Source organism: Pecten maximus, chromosome 10 (assembly GCF_902652985.1).
Source record: "Pecten maximus chromosome 10, xPecMax1.1, whole genome shotgun sequence".
In the NCBI taxonomy this organism is placed as follows: Eukaryota; Metazoa; Mollusca; class Bivalvia; order Pectinida; family Pectinidae; genus Pecten; species Pecten maximus.
In genome coordinates this window covers 35,192,279-35,212,033 of record NC_047024.1, presented here as the reverse complement: position 1 = coordinate 35,212,033, position 19,755 = coordinate 35,192,279, and the positions used below count along the sequence as shown (strand labels likewise).

The window sequence follows — 19,755 nt, the reverse complement described above, 5'->3', positions numbered from 1 at the left end:
TTATTAGTACATAATTTACTACAGTGAGATATATATTCCCCACCAATATTTAATAGAAGATCCACATCAAAATTCTCTTTTAAGATATATTTCCAGTTCCCTTCAGTGTTATACAGTCTTCTGACCCACCCCAATTTAAGAGAGTTTATAAATGCATATAAATTTATCATTTTCAAACCTCCTTTACAATGGTCTTGAACAACAATGCTTCTTTTAACTTTGTCAGTTTTACTATCACATAAAAACTCGAATAATAATGAGTTTATTTCCTTTATCTCCTTTTCACTTGGGTTAGGAAGAGATCTAAATAAGTGGTTTAATTGGGATATCATATAACATAATATTATAGTTACAATTATATTTTCATATATAATTAACACACAACGCCTTTGTAAGCTTGTTAAGTACCGCGAAACAACATATTGAAATTATAATTCTTGTGATTAATGCAAATAATTGATATTTTACTGGGTATCGCTTTGTCGAGGAATAACCCTCATTTTGGGACCGTCTTTTATATATTAGTGCAATTCAATAAAATGCGATACAATATTGTTTATTTTAGTAAAATGACATAGAAAAAATGAACTTTTGAATGTGTTTTAGGAAAGTGTACTTAAACTCATTAATATCAAGAAATTACGAAACTGATTAAATACAATTTTATCATTATACATGTATTTGGATATTTAACGTTGCTGCACAACTCGTTTAGATTGCTTGATGAAAAACTCTAATGAAGTCACAGGGGTTAGTAGTTCTTCTGTTAGCCAGGTTTCATTTTATACGGCCATCAAATTTGACGGGGGTATTAGGGAAGGCGTCCGATGTAAAATTTCGTTTGTCCGGCTATATCCTACATTTTTCTAATGCCCTCTTTTAAACTTTGTAGGCTTTATAATCATGATATGTTGGTGTGTTTCATGGCAAATGTTTGCATATAAAGATATATTACCCGAAAAATAATTGATGAAACTATTTTTCCACAAGTTATTGCTGTTAATTGCTGATGTTGAAGACTTGAGTATGTGTTATCCACAATTGTCAGAAAATTAGATATTGACTTTATATTGAAAGATGACATTAATAGCATGCCTGACAGCCACTCGTAAGGCGATGTAAATCTTATTATGATCTTGCAGCACTCTTGTTATGAAAAGTGGAAACACTGACCAAAATATACGTGGCCCGTGATGGAACCGGTACAGAATAAACAAGCATTTTGTGTACTCTTCTTTTGGATTACTGACATTCTGTTAAAGTTGATTGTGCTCGTTGAGAAGTCTGATTAAAACGTAGACAACCTTCTAAAGATTTAGTGTTATATTACTGGTACCCACAGCTTCAGGTGATTAGTTCTGGGGAAGCTGAAGTTGGTTTCCAGTTCCGAGTTCCGTTTAAGAAACTATTCTATGTACTTTATCTCAATATGAGACCCGCATCTGAGGAAGAAAAACTATATGTGCAAATGAGTGCAAAGTCATTTATCAGTCACGTATACATTTTACGGGACTTGGTCCTAGTTTCCAGTTCCGTTGAAGATAAATGGAACTAGAAACCAGTTCCTAGTTCCGTTTTACTTAAGGACTCACACAGCTAAATAATTTACTATATGTTAATACTAGTGATCCCATCCCTTTATTATATTTCTATCGGATAAATGTTGTTATTGTATAGGTTTAATGGCATATACGAGCACACGGGTACAGTACACTGGGGAATTCCCGCCTTTTTACACCTCGAATCCTACGTCATTCTATTTTCAATATGTTTTGCCCTTAGCCGACAGAAGATGACGGGTAAATAGAAGCAAAGACTGTCTGATTATTTAGACAAGCCTTTATGTTCATATTTATGACCGTAAAAACCTGTAACATAGGTAAAATACCAACATCTTACATACCAACATCTTACATACATAACTACATGAAATCATTTACAAATAATATTACATGACTTTATTTACAACAATATGTTCTACCGTATATTAAATAACGCATTATTCTGCATTGCAATGATTTATTAAGTGTTTGATAGCTTACACAAGTAAACAGACAAGTGCATAGAAATTACAATTATACAACAGTAAAACAGTTTATATAAAGGTTTACTACTTACAAACTGTATGGTGAGTTGAACCGAAATTACAGTAATAATATATGACATTGTGAGTTATTTTATACAATTCTTTGGTTCCCTAAGGAATAACAATTATAATTAACAATGCTATATAATATATCAGATATCATATATCTTTTAAGATATCTTATAAACTTTTCTTTATGAGATAACTTATATATTACATATACTTTTGAATAAGATATCTTATAAACATATAAGATATCTCATAAAAATATAAGATATGTTATATATCATATGATATTTCTTATATCTTTTATGAGATATCTTATATAAGTTTTAAGATATCTCATAAAAGATATAAGAAATCTCTTGATGAGAGGCAGCGACAGAGTAGGGGGGAGAGAAACAGACTGGCATGTATGTATGTCCAAGTGATGAGTCTGACATTGTCCCAAGGCACCTCACCGAGTGTCAAGAGATGTCAAATTTTAATTGAAGTGTCAAGATCATTAAGTATAATAAAGGGGAACTTATCATTAAACTGTTTAGATGAGGTTATGTTTATAAATGAATTAATGCACTGAATTGTTCTATCGGATGAGGAGTGGACGTTTATGGCTTGACAGATAAGGGAAGCCAGTGTCGTGAGAATGGGTGTGCCTGGACAGGGTGATTAGGATAATGGTACGTAGCATGAATGGTCAGTCTAGTGAGAAAAGGCGAGTAGAGCAGACGTATTTTATTGCTACGAAACAGATTAATGCTCTTTATCACTTTAAGCTGATGATATAATGGGGATAATGCGTGTTGTAGAATAACCCAAGGTTCATCACCACAGGCGTCAACTGACCTTTACCGATAAAGCCTGATCAGTACCCGGAAAATATTTAGTAACCTGACATGCTATAGATGGGCCGGTCTATATAACAGCACACTACACAGGGATATTCATATCATGTGAGTATAGGCTTATTTCTTTCTGACAAACTTTTCGGTAGTTCTAATATCACATCAAAATCAAATACATACATTGAATAGGAGACCTAAACCTACTTACACTTTGTCGTGGAGACAAATTAAAGCTGCTCGATATGTATTGAATATTATGTCTTTGTTTGCAGTACGTAGTGTACTTTTGATCAGGGTTTTATCGTGACTATCATGTGGAAATAGAACGTTCTAGTTTCTGACCAAGACAGTAGTAAAACACAACCTGAACACGTGATGTTAAATACGCTTACGTCAATAGATATCTGACGGAGAAGTCTTATACTCCTTTAGCACCCTAAGTATTCAGGTAGGAAAGTACGGAAACTCCCTTCAGCATAGGTTGTATCTGTTGTTCTTAATTAAATCGTACAGATAATTAATTCTGTATTTTTCAGTGCTGACAAGGTTGCTTTTGTGAAGAAAAAAATATTATGTTGGATATGTGTTGAGGATAGCTAACTTGTCAGTGGTGTAGTTAAAAAATCGAACACGTATAGCAGTCCATCATCTCCTATTATTCTCCAAATTAAAAAACAAAACAAAACAAAACTTTTGGTGATCAACACAGCATATACCTAATACGTTACATTTTAAAACAAATTTGAGAAACTCCGGATATTCACTTGAGAGTCGATAATGATTATATACGTATATATGAGTGACATCATTAAATTGAAAGTCAAATATCTGCCATGATGTATATCAAAAACAAATTGACGGCGAAAATATATTTTTCTTTATTGTAGCATTATTTCTATTAAAAAAACAACAACAACAAAAACGAAGCATGGCAGTCAAAGTACCACCAAAAGATCTACCTTTACTGTTACCTGCTTTGAAGAAACAACTGCCGATGTCCCTATGCGTAAGCTGTTTATCAATACCTTTCCCAATGTCACTACCAACATCATAGATCAGCATTTGTTTATCTTTATAATGTAACATAGTAACTATAAAACAGTGTGCAACTATATTTTTTCTATATACGTCGTCAATACAGTTTATAGTGCATCCTTCTATGATGAAGAAAAACTCCTGTATTTTGTGTTTAATATTGTCCATAATTCATTAGATACGATGATAATATTATAATCATTGGGCAATATCTCAGTAACGTTTTCTGAAAACTGAAACTTTATTCATACTACCGGTATTCTGTTTTGTAATCCCAATTTGAAGTTTTTAAACTGCCACTGTTAGCTTTGATATGCCGCCGTCATTTTAAAAATTATCTCAACATATGAGTTAAATATAATATTAACCCGTATTAAATATTTCCCCTTATATCTGTGAACTGTACAAGCATGAAAAACAGTTATAGCATCAGATTTAATCATAGGACTTGATCTTTCAATTTAAAAACATGATGTACCAAAGGAAGGCATATAAAACAAAGTCGTAGACAAACATTTAACATTTCACTATGATATCGTGCATTCATAAAATACAATAGAATGCTGTAAGTAAAATAACGACGTATATTATTTCAGGTTTACACACCAATATCATTAATTACACGAGGATTGACCGGATATGACGTATATGTCGACCGATTGCCGGAAGTTAGTTCAGTTGTCGTAATAACGAATGAGGAAGGCTTGAATGTAAGTTACTTTAGATAGTGTTATTATGTTTGAAATTGCTGTATAGTTCATTGGTCGTATACTTTAGTACCTTGTACCATATTTCTGAGAGTAAAGTAAAATAACAACAGCGTAGCTTAATCTAATCACTATTTTGATACTCAAATTGTCTTCTATATCCGCTATTATGATGTCTCGGCCGGCTTTATTTAAAATTGCAATACCTATCTAAAACAATGTGGATACATCATACCTTTCTTACCATGCTTTCTTACATTCACTTCTTTCAATATTATTTTCTTTGTCATCTCACCCTCAACACAACCTCTGTCCTTTTTATACATTTTTGTGCGAATGTGTTGTTAACAGCTCGATCCATCCTTATATTAGGGTTATTTGAACATTTTTGAAAACATGGTTCCTATAGCCCTTTACATGTCTAGAACAGATGGGAAATAAATTCAACTTATAGTATATATTGTATTCCCTATAGAAATATGACATGCCGTGCATCAATAGATAAGGCCTTTGGTCTTCTATACACAAACAGAGCTTTCTATAATAATAAAGTATTAATAGCATGAGTCAGCCAAAACGTCATTTTTCTACCACGTGACGTTACATTTTTTTCATTCTCATGCGGCTCTCATTTTATAACCGAATGGATTACTTTCAAAGACGTTTTAGATTTAGATTCGGTATACATGAATAATACCAGTACTTCATTTAATTTCTTTTGTATAATTGCATGTTCTCTGAATCTTCTCCCCTGTTCGTTTCCAAGGATAGTTTCAATTCTTCCGTTGATTCCTTCATACTCGGGTTGACAAACTCTTTCCGCAATCGTTCAGCCAGCTTCCTTTTAAAAAATTAATAACAATCAGATTACATAAGAGTAATTACATGTTCGGTAAATTGATAGAGAAAACACATTCTGATTTGATTCATTACGAGCTCCATGGACCAATTTTCACAATTTTTTTTAACTGTCCAGTCCGGATAGATCATTGTAAGTTTAAACTAGTTTGAAATGTATGATTTTATAACAATTTCATTTTCTATTTACATTTACCATAAAACTCAATAGGACCATGACCACGAGAAAACCACGTGCATTTACACTTCAGAAGACACAGAGGATGTCGTACTACGAGATCTACTTGGTAAAAGTGGTCTGCTTAACCAGCCCGTTATTGTCGCTCGCAAGTACACAACAATAAACTCTTAATCCCTTCACAATATTTACATGTACAGTACCTACCTATCTTGCGTTGAGGAAAAATATGACTAACAGAACGGAATGTCAAGCTGAAAACGAAATGGCGTAACCCGTTTCTGATTGGTACACGGACTACTTCCGTTGTGCTGTTTTCTCGGAGAGATCCTCTGATAGTTTGGATACATGAAGCAATATCTCCTTACAATATACATTTTCGTTGCAATTTCTATATTAATCAATAATTTCCTGCTAACCAATTGCTAGTTTGTAAACACATGAAACACTTTATAATAATCAGTAAACACTGATGCTATTCTTTTATCAATTCATTAACGATTAGAAGCTGCAGTATGTTCTTTCAGACAAATACAAACAAATGTTAAATTCAGTGCTAAAGCCATGTGTGCTATTTCTAACCACCGAATAAATTACATTCCATTACATACAACGTACCATAACCCTCTTGAAGATCAATAATAGTCTTTCATAACTGTTTTAGAGGGACTTACGTGATGAAATTTCCTTTGATTATAACACGTTTTGATTTAAACTTCTTTTATTTTAAATGATTACATATACATATGACCGTAAATTAAAAAAAAAAGAATAATGATGATGATTTTTTTTAATGTCATGACGAAAGGTGAGACTTCGATTTAATATCTGTGTCATAGTTATCTCTCAATTCACGTTTTCTCCAAACCCTTTAATTGAGTTTTAGAACTAAGTAAGTTTTTGTTTTCCCGCCTAAGTGACTACAGCTTTAGAAATAACTACATACATTATTTGCTAACGAAAAGCGGATGTGTCATTGGTCATATTTCATCTCCGGTCTAAGTTTATGTAACTTTTTATTTCATTTTTAGCGTTTGTGTCGTTGAAAACCAACCGAATCATTAAAGACATCTCGTGTACAGAAGGTTCCTTTGTAGAACACCTATCCATTACAGTGCCACTGTTTTGCTGTACCGCTGTCGGCCAGTTACCGTAAGTTATATTGGAAATGAAAATAACTAATTTCAATTCATAGATAATTTACCTACTTCAACATATTGACGTATAATTGGTGAAATATTTTTCAGTGAACTGCCAAAAGGATATTCAGCAAGATGTCTCCGACACGAAGACTTTGAAACAATTTTAACGGGTGTGTGGTATAAGGATTTCGACTACGTCAAAAGCGTAAAACGAGTTTTGGCTCTAGGAGCTCTCAGTGTTGGAGTTGAGGACTCCTCTGGCAAGTTGGTTGCCTGGACACTGCAACACATGAGTGGAATGTTGGGAATGACATTCGTCATACCGGAACACAGGAACAAAAAACTAGGGAAATACGTAACTGTGGCTCTCACGCAGAAAATGATAGCTCAAGATGGATTCTGTTTGGCCGGGATAGAGGAAGAGAATTCGGTATCAGTAGCATTACATGAAGGAGTGGGGTTTATCAAAATGGACCAGCCATTCGTTACATCAGTTTATTATAAAAAAGGATGTGATGCTGGTATAGAACATATCAAAATACCTTCTTCAGAGAATAAAATGTGGAAATAGATACGTATTTCATAATCGCAAACCGTTGACCGTTTGTATTGATTCAGTGGCTGTATAAGTGTTAAATACCCTGTATAATTTTGGTTATGTTAATTATGTTATGTTAATTATGTTATGTTAATTATGTTATGTTAATTATGCTATGTAAATTATTGTTATGTTAATTATAATATGTTTTATTATTTTCTGTTGATTATAACATGTTTATTATAATATGTTATTATTTTATAATGATTATGCTGTTTGTTATGTTACGCTAATTATGCTATGTAAATTATGTTAATTATACAATGTTTATCATTTAATGATGATTATGCTAGCTAGTTATGCTATATTGATAATGCTATGTTAATTATGTTATGTTGATTATATGGCGTGAATTATGTTATATTGATTATATGATGTGAATTATGTTATGTTGATTATATGATGTGAATTATGTTATATTGATTATATGATGTGAATTATGTTATGTTGATTATATGATGTGAATTATGTTATATTGATTATATGATGTGAATTATGTTATGTTGATTATATGATGTGAATTATGTGTTGTTTATAACATCATGCGATATTAATTGTACTATATGCGTTTGCTATATTTCATTATGTTACAGGTACAAGGGGTCCGCGGTGGCCGAGTGGTTAAGGTGTCCCGACACTTTATCACTAGCCCTCCACCTCTGGGTTTCGAGTTCGAAACCTACGTGGGGCAGTTGCCAGGTATTGACCGTAGGCCGGTGGTTTTTCTCCGGGTACTCCGGCTTTCCTCCACCACCAAAACCTGGCACGTTCTTAAATGACCCTGGCTGTTACTAGGACGTTAAACAAAAACAAACAAAAATTAAATGTACAGTTTATATTATGTAACCATATTTTTCTGGTAGGAATGCAATTAGGTGGAAGAAGATATTTGTTATTATTTTTTTAAATGAAGGACATAATATCAATACCTTCAAATAATTCATTACATATGTATATCAAAAACCGTAACAACAAGGACATTTTCTTCATATATACTTCGATAATGGCCCTTATCGCCTTCCGTGTAGCCACAACTAGCACCTCAAGGTTACGTTCACTTTTTTGAAGTCAGTCTGACACGGATGTGAACTTCCTGAACACTGCTATTGACTATTTACCGGACGGTAGTCTAGATAACCAATTATATTTATAACCCACGAATGTATTATGATATGTACATTTTCGGAGCTGCCATGCCAAGCGTCAAAAACGGGTATACCATATTCACAGCATGAAGGACATTCTTAAATAGGAGTAGTAGGTATCTGCCCACATTTTCATTTGGAGCGAGATTTTAAAAAATGTATTTGGGTCCTGATGAAGCCCTCTGTTCGGGCGAAACAGGTATACCAGCAATAGACATCACCCTGGTATTGGTGTGTTTGTATTGTTTTCCCTTTGTCCTTAGCTGCCCTGCTTACCTGAAGGCATCTAAGTGAGGGACCAGAATCATAACAGACTATCAGGGTTAGTTCTACTATTTGATTACTGATATCAATGGTATCAACAGACTTCGTACATAACGTTTATACACTCCTTCTGTTTCCTGTCCTCTCTGTAAATGTATTCAGAAAGAAACAATATATTGCCCGGGTACTTGAGGGACTGCAGGTATATCCTTCCAGATAGAAAAGCAGATGTATACATTTCCGGACTACACTTCAGGATAGACGAACAAATGCATGTGTATACTTCGGGATAGTCGAACAAATGCATGTGTATACTTCGGGATAGACGAACAAATACATGTGTATACTTCGGGATAAACGAACAAATGCATGTGTATACTTCGAGATAGTCGAACAAATGCATGTGTATACTTCGGGATAGACGAACAAATGCATGTGTATACTTCGGGATAGTCGAACAAATGCATGTGTATACTTCGGGATAGTCGAACAAATACATGTGTATACTTCGGGATAAACGAACAAATGCATGTGTATACTTCGGGATAGTCGAACAAATGCATGTGTATACTTCGGGCTAGACAACAAATGCATGTGTATACTTCGGGATAGTCGAACAAATGCATGTGTATACTTCGGGATAGTCGAACAAATGCATGTGTATACTTCGTGATAGACAATTAAATACATGTGGAAACTTCCGATTAGTCGAACAAATGCATGTACTTCCGAATAGTCGAACACATGCATATTCTTTCAGATCGACGAAAATTGTACGCAGCGATTTAAATAAATCAGGAAAGAAAATTGCATATTTAATTGTTTTTGACATCTTGGACGTATTGATGCATATTAAAATCACAAGGCAGTTGAAGGTATGCATACGAGATATGGGCATGCTGATGCATATTAAAATCACAAGACAGTTGATGGTATGTATACGATATATGGGCATGCTGATGCATATTAAAATCACAAGGCAGTTGATGGTATGCATACGAGATATGGGCATGGTGCTGCATATTAAAATCACAAGGCAGTTGATGGTATGCATACGAGATACATGAATGTAACACAAGACTGTACTGTGGACCTCGGCAGAAAAGATAGACCACACTGGAAGTGACTTAACCGAGTGAAATTATTCAAATTAAATTAAAACTAGAAGCGAATGCGTATTTATTACATTTTTACCAGTGAAATATCGAGCATTAATCATTCTATATCACTTTTTCTGATATTTGAAAAATATCACATTTTCTTATCTGATTAATCAAAGCACTGTTTGCAAACGACGATGAGGATAATTAAAAACTTATTAAAATACATAGCATATACAGACATGCAATTAAGGCCATACTTCTAAAACAAGGGGAAAATATGAACAATATGTAGACATGCAAATAGACCATTGAAAAAATGCAAGAAGAATAAGACCGTGAGTTCTAGAAGGGCAGCGTCTTCTGATTCATCACGAAAATTTAGGTCAAATCCGTGTTAAGTCATATCCTCAAAATAATAATTAGAGCGGTGAGAAATGTAAACCTGGTACATAAACGAGCATCCATCGATGTACGACCTTATATTACAAAAGGATATGTCCCAATGAAGTCGTTATGTATGACCTTATATTACAAGAGGATATAGAATATGTCCCAATGAAGTCGTTATGTATGACCTTATATTACAAGAGGATATAGAATATGTCCCAATGAAGTCGTGATGTACGACCTTATATTACAAGAGGATATAGAATATGTCCCAATGAAGTCGTTATGTATGACATTATATAACAAAAGGATATAGAGTATGTCCCAATGAAGTCGTGATGTACGACCTTATATTATAAGAGGATATAGAATATGTCCCAATGAAGTTGTTATGTATGACATTATATAACAAAAGGATATAGAATATGTCCCAATGGAGTCGTTATGTACGACCTTATATTACAAGAGGATATAGAATATGTCCCAATGGAGTCGTTATGTATGACCGTATATTACAAGAGGATATAGAATATGTCCCAATGAAGTCGTTATGTATGACCTTATATTATAAGAGGATATAAAATATGTCCCAATGAAGTCGTTATGTATGACCTTATATTACAAAAGGATATAGAATATGTCCCAATGGAGTCGTTATGTACGACCTTATATTACAAGAGGATATAGAATATGTCCCAATGAAGTCGTGATGTACGACCTTATATAACAAAAGGATATAGAATATGTCCCAATGAAGTCGTGATGTATGACCTTATATAACAAAAGGATATAGAATATGTCCCAATGAAGTCGTGATGTATGACCTTATATAACAAAAGGATATAGAATATGTCCCAATGAAGTCGTTATGTATGACCTTTTATTACAGGAGGATATAGAGTATGTCCCAATGAAGTCGTGATGTACGACCTTATATAACAAAAGGATATAGAATATGTCCCAATGAAGTCTTTATGTACGACCTTATATTACAAGAGTATGTAGAATATGTCCCAATGAAGTCGTGATGTATGACCGTATATTACAAGAGGATATAGAATATGTCCAAATGAAGTCGTGATGTATGACCTTATATTACAAAAGGTATAGAGTATGTCCCAATGAAGTCGTGATGTACGACCTTATATTACAAAAGGTATAGAGTATGTCCCAATGAAGTCGTGATGTATGACCTTATATAACAAAAGGATATAGAATATGTCCCAATGAAGTCGTTATGTATGACCTTTTATTACAGGAGGATATAGAGTATGTCCCAATGAAGTCGTGATGTACGACCTTATATAACAAAAGTATATAGAATATGTCCCAATGAAGTTGTTATGTATGACATTATATAACAAAAGTATATAGAGTATGCCCAATGAAGTCGTTATGTATGACCTTATATTACAAGAGGATATAGAATATGTCCCAATGAAGTCGTGATGTACGACCTTATATTACAAGAGGATATAGAATATGTCCCAATGAAGTCGTGATGTATGACCGTATATTACAAGAGGATATAGAATATGTCCCAATGAAGTCGTGATGTACGACCTTATATTACAAGAGGATATAGAATATGTCCCAATGAAGTCGTGATGTACGACCTTATATTACAAAAGGATATAGAATATGTCCCAATGAAGTCGTTATGTCGAAGCATTGTTGGGTTCCTTATCAACCTTCATCTCCCAAAACCACGTGTTGTTTCCCAGTCGACATCTACCTTCATCTCCCGAAACCACGTGTTGTTTCCCAGTCGACATCTGTCACAAAAATATACAGATACTTGTCATAACGCCGATACACTATCATATAGTTGGTCTCGAGATGTTTTATTCATGCAAATGGACTTGATCTGTATCATATACCACTCGGTGAATAAGTGAAATTCTCTGTTGAAGTCTGTTACCTGTAGACTGCATTAGACAGCGATATTCCAATCACGTAAGTAAGATGTTTTTTGCTTTTTCGTGTTTGTCATTCCTGTTTTATTAGTTCATCTTAAATAAAAATAATAGGCGAGTTGTGTCAAATTGAATCGTTTGATGTTGAAACATAAATTACATCATAAAGTTTCCTTCGTTCAAACCGACTGAATGATATGATCTTAATACAGGAACAGGGTAAATCTTGTTGAATTATATATACTACACCCGCTAATTTTTGCTATTTAACCTTGTGACTTTGAATTAGTAAAACTATCTTAACAAACAATTTTCGTCACATGTTTGATGATGGCTATATCCAGACAAATCAACATACACAACAACAAACTGATCATCAAAGTGACGTAGGCTTACACCTGTCAAAATATCATATGTTTGTTATTTACTTGTTTACTTCACTAATTGTTTGACCTGAAAAAAACAACTTTGGTATCCTTCATTTACAAGGTGAAGTATGAATACTTTCAGCTCCTTAAGTGTTGTTCTATATAATGTAAACCTTGTAAACTGTTCATCGATTTTCTCTTCATTTACTAGTTCATTCAGCTGCTTTTCGGTGTGGGTCGATAAGAATGCGAGTAAAATATAAAACATCTCTAACAAGAAACACGTTCCATTCATATTTCCTGGGGTTGTATCAATAAACTTAAACTTTTGCGAAATAGGAAAATTTAAAATTCCTTATGTAACAGTTGGATGAGAAAGGATTTATAGAAGGTCAGGGGCAACACGCAAACATTTTTGCGTAGTAAAACGACCATGCAATTTTGATGCTCATGAAGGTGAAATCAAAAGTCTTCTTCCTTACCCATCCTGTTAAACCCTCCAACGCTCAATGCGTTATCTTAAATAAGTAAAATAAAGCGAGGACAATTTAAAAGCTGACTCGGTATATTTTGCAAAAAAAATTTTTTTTTTAAAATTAACAGAATAACTAACAGTAACTTCAGTAATACCAAATTCATTTCACTCGTGTGGCTAATATTTCGATAATCATATAAAAATATCGGCCCCACTCGTGAATATATTTGGAATGTTAGATATCCTCTATGTATGTTAAATCAAAGACACGGTTATTATGCATTTAAACAATAAAAGACACATTCCGTATGATTCCAATTAAATCATATATGTTATATTTCATCTATATATCGGCAAGTATGTTGCTATCTAGAAATGGAAAATTTAGTGGTAACCGTCCCTGTTGTCTTCGTTGTAAATAGAGATCATGGTAAGCATAGGATCAACATGCATTGTTTTGTTATCTAAAGACAACAAAAAATCAATATACATTGTGCACGATAAAAATAACACATATAACCCTACATCGGTATTTAGTACTCATTGTGATCGACATACTGTACTAGAGATTTCAGAGGAAGACTCGACAAGTTCCAAAACTAACATATACAACGCTTAAACTTTCATCGTGGGATACATTTTCCATATAGGTATATTCTGTCATATTTGATTTAGATTCATATCGGTGTATGACGTGCTGTATGAATGATGAACCAGCTAGTGGCTATATAACCCAGCATGATGATTCAACAAGAAATACTTCTCAATACTAATGCAGAGTCTTATTCAATGTCATATAGGAAGATATGTTGTCCTGATATCTCAACACTTACATTTTGTTTGACACTGCTGATATCGTCTCGTTTTCCATTCAGTAGTATCCTCTTGTTGGTTTTTAGGAGGGCAGGTGTGCAAGGCAAACGTTTTTTTTGCGTAGTAAAACGACCATGCAATGTTTATACTCATGAAGGTGAAATCAAAAGACTTATGGGGTGATGATGAACATCGATCTACATACACTGTATGTACAGTCCATTGCATGTATCTAATGCTCATCATCTGTGCCATCATTTGTACCCCATCTTTGTTGCTACATCATTATATTCAGTAAATACACTCTGTTTTTTCCATTACATCAAACATTATTCATGTTGAATAATGATATATTGTGGACTCGCAAGAGTTCATCAGTCATTCAATAAATGACCTTTTAACAACAATATAATTTTTGTTGTCTTTAATTTGCGAGTCATCTTTTTGCAACAAACAAGCTTCAGTCTCTGAACATGATCCAGGCTTACACAAATATAATTTATTTCATGGAAATAAATACATTTGTGTTAGATGGGTTTTCCCCCTTTGTTACTTTTAACATTTGAATTGTTCTGATACTATTGTGTGTATCTATATGCACGGTTAACTAATATGAGGCTGGCTCTAGATTAGGTGATTAGAGGTTATTATATTCAGTCCGTGGTCATCTCCCAGTTACTGACCAGCTGTGGCTATTTTGGATATCACGTGTTTTGGACATGCATGCCTTATCCCTTAGGGAGTCATCACGCGTGATCAGTGCATGGGGGTCAGCATGACCCTTGCCGTGATAGCCCCGACTGACCAATCATATAGGGCGTGTATTCTGTGGACCAATCCGCGTTGCTCACTGCCCAGCGGAGATTCTGGCCATGCATCGCCATCTTACATTAGTCATATAATTCCGTGCGTCTCCACGTGTTTTTCAGCCATTCATATGCTGTGGACATTTGTGTTTATAAAACCCACCCCTTTTTATCCCACCCTTTATGTTTATTCTAGAGCCAGACCTGCCTATCATTTGTACCCCATCTTTGTTGCTACATCATTATATTCAGTAAATGCACTCTGTTTTTTCCATTACATCAAACATTATTCATGTTGAATAATGATATATTGTGGACTCGCAAGAGTTCATCAGTCATTCAATAAATGACCTTTTAACAACAATATAATTTTTGTTGTCTTTGATTTGCGAGTCATCTTTTTGCAACAAACAAGCTTCAGTCTCTGAACATGATCCAGGCTTACACAAAAAGACTTCTTCCGTACCAGTCCTGTTAAACCCTCCAACGCTCAATGGATTATCTTTAATAAGATAAGACTAATAAATAAAAACCTTACCATCCAGGAGAATCAAAATAGTTACAAAGGTGTATAAATATTTTACTTGTTTTAGCATTTTTCTTTTGTGAGAGAAAAACGAAGTATGGCAGTCCAAGTGTTACCAAAAGACATCCCTGACCTATTACCTGTATTGAGGAAACAACTACCGAAGTCCATTACGGTAAGCGGAGATGAACCCAGGGCTCCCCAATTAACTCTGGCAACAACTCCTATCAATTAACGATTTGTGTATACAAATATTGCTTAGCCATAATTACATATATTTTTATCCTTTTTTTTTCCAGCTTTCGGGGGGGGGGGGGGGGGGGGGGGGGGATATTTGTAAGGCAAGGAGTCCATTGAAAAAGTACATAGAGAAGGTGGTTGTGCTTTTATGGACTGGCAACCCATGTTTGTTTAAAATGTGACATAAAAACAGTAAATACGTAGTAAACGTAGGCCGATAAAGCAACTTCATTTCTCCAGGTTTACATGCCAATATCATTAATCACACGAGGATTGACCGGATATGACGTTTATGTAGACAGATGGTCAGAATTCAGTGCAGTTGTCGTAAAAACGAGAGAAGAAGACTTCAATGTAAGTGAAGCAAGTTATAAATATATATTTGTACGACAGTTTATATTTGGTCTTGTATACAGTACCGATTATCAGTTATCATTTCTTGTAATCATGTGCCTTATAACATAATGGAAATCAGTATAAGTATTTAGTAGTTATAAAGCTTGTTTATGACCAATTTACCTATCTGTAATAGAAAGTCAGTAGCAGTCAGATAATATCGTATTAGTTTGAGTAATTAGCAATTAGATAATGAATAGCAGAATATTGTAGCGTACAAATAATTTTATGGTAATTTCGATAGTGCCTTAGCTATTATTTGATAATCCCGTTGTGATTAGATAATATTGTAACCATAGAATAATTCGTAGAAATAAGTTCATGTCGTAAGAAGTAAATTAAACTCGTAGTACTCCGAAAATTATGCAGAAATAAGAAAATTCAATAATCTAGTCAGTAGAAAATTCCGTAGTAATCAGAAATCTCCTGATAATCAGAAAATTTTGTAGTTATCAGAAGTTTCTCCAGTAATCAGAAAATCTCGAAGTTATCAGAAGTTTCCTTAATAAACAGGAATCTTGTAGCACATATATGACAATACGTCAGAAATGACACAAACCAAGTTTAATCATAAAGAACTATCAAGGTCGATTTTTTTTATTCTAAATTTAGTTATCACCTGATCGGACTTGGGATAAGAACATACTTCGAAATATATTGTTATGATCAATTAATTTTCTATAATAGGATCCTGATCATGGGAAAGTCACGTGCATTTACACTTTGGAAGACACAGCGGATGTCGTACTACGGGATTTACTTGGTAAAAGTCGTCTGATTAGCCAGCCCGTCATCGTCGTTCGTAAGTACAGAAAAGTACAGTGTTAATCCCATCAGACTGTTAAAGTCATCTTAATGACGACCATGACTGACCGTGAGGACTTTCAAACTGAAAACCGAAATGCGCTTTGTAGTAGATGGAATACATTTCTTTTTTGAAAACAGGAGAATATATATCTGAGAATATGCATCACTCCGTATTGCTTTTAAATATAAATCGGCAATTTCTTACTAGACAATTCCTTACTAGACAATTCCTTCCTAGACAATTCCGTTCTAGACAATTATTTACCAGACAAATTCCTTGACAGACCATTCCGTACCAGACAAAGTCCTCACCAGATTAATTCCTTACCTTACTAGACCAATACCTTACTAGACCAATACCTTACTAGACAATACCTTACCAGACCAATACCTTACTAGACAATACCTTACCAGACCAATACCTTACTAGACAATACCTTACCAGACCAATACCTTACTAGACAATACCTTACCAGACCAATACCTTACTAGACAATACCTTACTAGACCAATACCTTACTAGACAATACCTTACTTGGTTTGTTTTTGTTTAACGTCCTAGTAACAGCCAGGGTCATTTAAGGACGTGCCAGGTTTTGGAGGTGGAGGAAAGCCGGAGTACCCGGAGAAAAACCACCGGCCTACGGTCAGTACCTGGCAACTGCCACACGTAGGTTTCGAACTCGTAACCCAGAGGTGGAGGGCTAGTGATAAAGTGTCGGTACACCTTAAACTCTCGGTCACCACGGCCCCAATACCTTACTTGACAATACCTTACTACACAAATTCCTTACCAGACCAATACCTTACCAGACCAATACCTTACCAGACCAATACCTTACCAGACCAATACCTTACTAGACAATACACAAAAAGTTAACTTGGATATGACAGTATAGTAGAGCCCGCAATTTTTCGTGTGTTTTTTTCGTCAGATAGCCTGCTTCATCAGATAGCCCTCAGAAAGCATTTTTTAATGTTTTAAATCATATAGTCTGCGGGCATTATCAATCAGCTAGAACTTAACTGTATATGATTTGTTCTTCCAAAATGTTGATGTGTTATTGGTAAAATCCATCGTACGTGTTGCCAGTGTAATTTTATCACATTTTTACTGTAGCGGGCACGTGGTTGAAAACTTCCAAAATGATCAGAGAAATCCTTTGTACCTCGACGGAACCGTCCTTTGTGGAGCACGTAACCAAAACAGTGCCAATGTATTGCTGTACCACTGTCAGCCAATTACCGTAGGTTATATTGTCTGAATACATATATTGATAAATATACCATATATATCTTACATATAAATAATGTTTTATCAACCAGGGACCCCGGTAAGTAAATTGTCTCGCTGGTTTACCGTGTCAAGTTCTTGAATGAACATTTATATAAATGTCTAATTAAAGGTTCCCTCTGATTTTACTGACCCTCCTTCTAGATGCCCACATTTTAGGCCGTTTACAGACGGATCATCTGTTTAGTCAATGCTTAACCAGATCAGTTCATGTATAACCAGTTATATTGTTGCCAGTGTAATAAGTTCATTTTTAACCAGTTAAGTTTATGTTTAACAATAATATTCACTGGAACGGCCAGCTGATTGGCTTCTAATTCCATAGGTTTACTCTGAATCTGCAAAATTAATATACGTTGAAACAAAATGATTTTCATGAAAATATTCGTAGCGGGCGGAATGACCTCTGATTTTCATGGAACGATTGACAAAATTACCCAATTTAAATTACAAGTCTTTGATAGTATGTTTTCGGAATGATACAGAAGGTTTTGGTGTAGAATGAAAATGACCAGGATTTGTAGTTCTGGATCACAAATGATGCTCGATAGGCGCATAAAAACAGTTTATGTTACTGATTTAATTCTGTATTCTAGGAGTGGTACATAGGTATAATCCTTCGAGTTTTAAGTTTGAATTGGCCATGTTTTGCGACACACTGTTCGACTCTGTGTGGGTAGCTTGATGGACATTAATAAATCTTCACCTTACAAGATATAGTCTGTTTCACTCACATTTTTTTCAGTGAACTGCCGAAAGGATATTCAGCAAGATGTCTCCGACCCGAGGACTATGAAACGATTTTAACGGGTGTGTGGTATAAGGATTTCGACTTCGTCAAAAGCGTAAAACGAGTTTTGGCTCTAGGAGCTCTCAGTGTTGGAGTTGAGGACTCCTCTGGCAAGTTGGTTGCCTGGACACTGCAACACATGAGTGGAATGTTGGGAATGACATTCGTCATACCGGAACACAGGAACAAAAAACTAGGGAAATACGTAACTGTGGCTCTCACGCAGAAAATGATAGCTCAAGATGGATTCTGTTTGGCCGGGATAGAGGAAAAGAATTCAGTATCAGTAGCATTACATGAAGGAGTTGGGTTTACCAAAATGGACCAGCCATTCCATATTGGAATGTATTACCATAACGGGTTTGACGTTAATATACAACATCTCAGAATGCCATCTCAAGCGGGAAAAAATTGGAAATAGATATATCTCTTCAGTTTTTGACTTTTACAATTATCATTAATGTTTACTTTAAAAAACGAAATATCTCACGTAACGTTATCAGGATAGTGTGCTGTAATGACCTTTGTTCCACATTAAAATGACCGTGTGTCATGGCACAATGATTGTGTGTAATGGTACAATGACCGTGTGTAATGGCACAATGATTGTGTGTAATGGTACAATGACCGTGTGTAATGGTACAATGACGGTGTGTAATGGTACAATGACCGTGTGTAATGGTACAATGACCGTGTGTAATGGTACAATGACGGTGTGTAATGGTACAATGACGGTGTGTAATGGTACAATGATGGTGTGTAATGGTACAATGACGGTGTGTAATGGTACAATGACGGTGTGTAATGGTACAATGACCGTGTGTAATGGTACAATGACGGTGTGTAATGGTACAATGACGGTGTGTAATGGTACAATGACGGTGTGTAATGGTACAATGACGGTGTGTAATGGTACAATGACCGTGTGTAATGGTACAATGACAGTGTGTAATGGTACAATGACGGTGTGTAATGG

General features: G+C 34.8%; 2 protein-coding genes across 2 annotated transcripts; both read left to right on the top strand.

The window, feature by feature from the left end:
• The first annotated feature begins 2,504 nt into the window (after positions 1 to 2,504).
• LOC117336741 lies at positions 2,505 to 8,142 on the top strand. The gene is made up of 6 exons (XM_033897359.1): positions 2,505 to 3,039; positions 3,819 to 3,937; positions 4,563 to 4,676; positions 5,743 to 5,857; positions 6,741 to 6,861; positions 6,957 to 8,142. Exons 2-6 carry the CDS (start codon positions 3,860 to 3,862, stop codon positions 7,420 to 7,422), a joined length of 894 nt encoding a protein of 297 aa, XP_033753250.1. The 5' UTR covers positions 2,505 to 3,039; positions 3,819 to 3,859; the 3' UTR covers positions 7,423 to 8,142.
• Positions 8,143 to 17,821: 9,679 nt separating this feature from the next.
• On the top strand, positions 17,822 to 19,355 carry LOC117336779. Its single transcript, XM_033897416.1, has 2 exons — positions 17,822 to 17,942; positions 18,735 to 19,355. Exons 1-2 carry the CDS (start codon positions 17,842 to 17,844, stop codon positions 19,198 to 19,200), a joined length of 567 nt encoding a protein of 188 aa, XP_033753307.1. The 5' UTR covers positions 17,822 to 17,841; the 3' UTR covers positions 19,201 to 19,355.
• Positions 19,356 to 19,755: the final 400 nt, after the last annotated feature.

Coding starts and splice junctions, on each gene's coding strand:
- LOC117336741 (XM_033897359.1), top strand. CDS start 3,860: ATGGCAGTCAAAGTACCACCAAAAGATCTACCTTTACTGTTACCTGCT. Junction 4,677..5,742: donor CGAATGAGGAAGGCTTGAAT/GTAAGTTACTTT, acceptor AAAACTCAATAG/GACCATGACCACGAGAAAAC. Junction 5,858..6,740: donor CCAGCCCGTTATTGTCGCTC/GCAAGTACACAA, acceptor TTTCATTTTTAG/CGTTTGTGTCGTTGAAAACC.
- LOC117336779 (XM_033897416.1), top strand. CDS start 17,842: ATGATCAGAGAAATCCTTTGTACCTCGACGGAACCGTCCTTTGTGGAG. Junction 17,943..18,734: donor ACCACTGTCAGCCAATTACC/GTAGGTTATATT, acceptor CATTTTTTTCAG/TGAACTGCCGAAAGGATATT.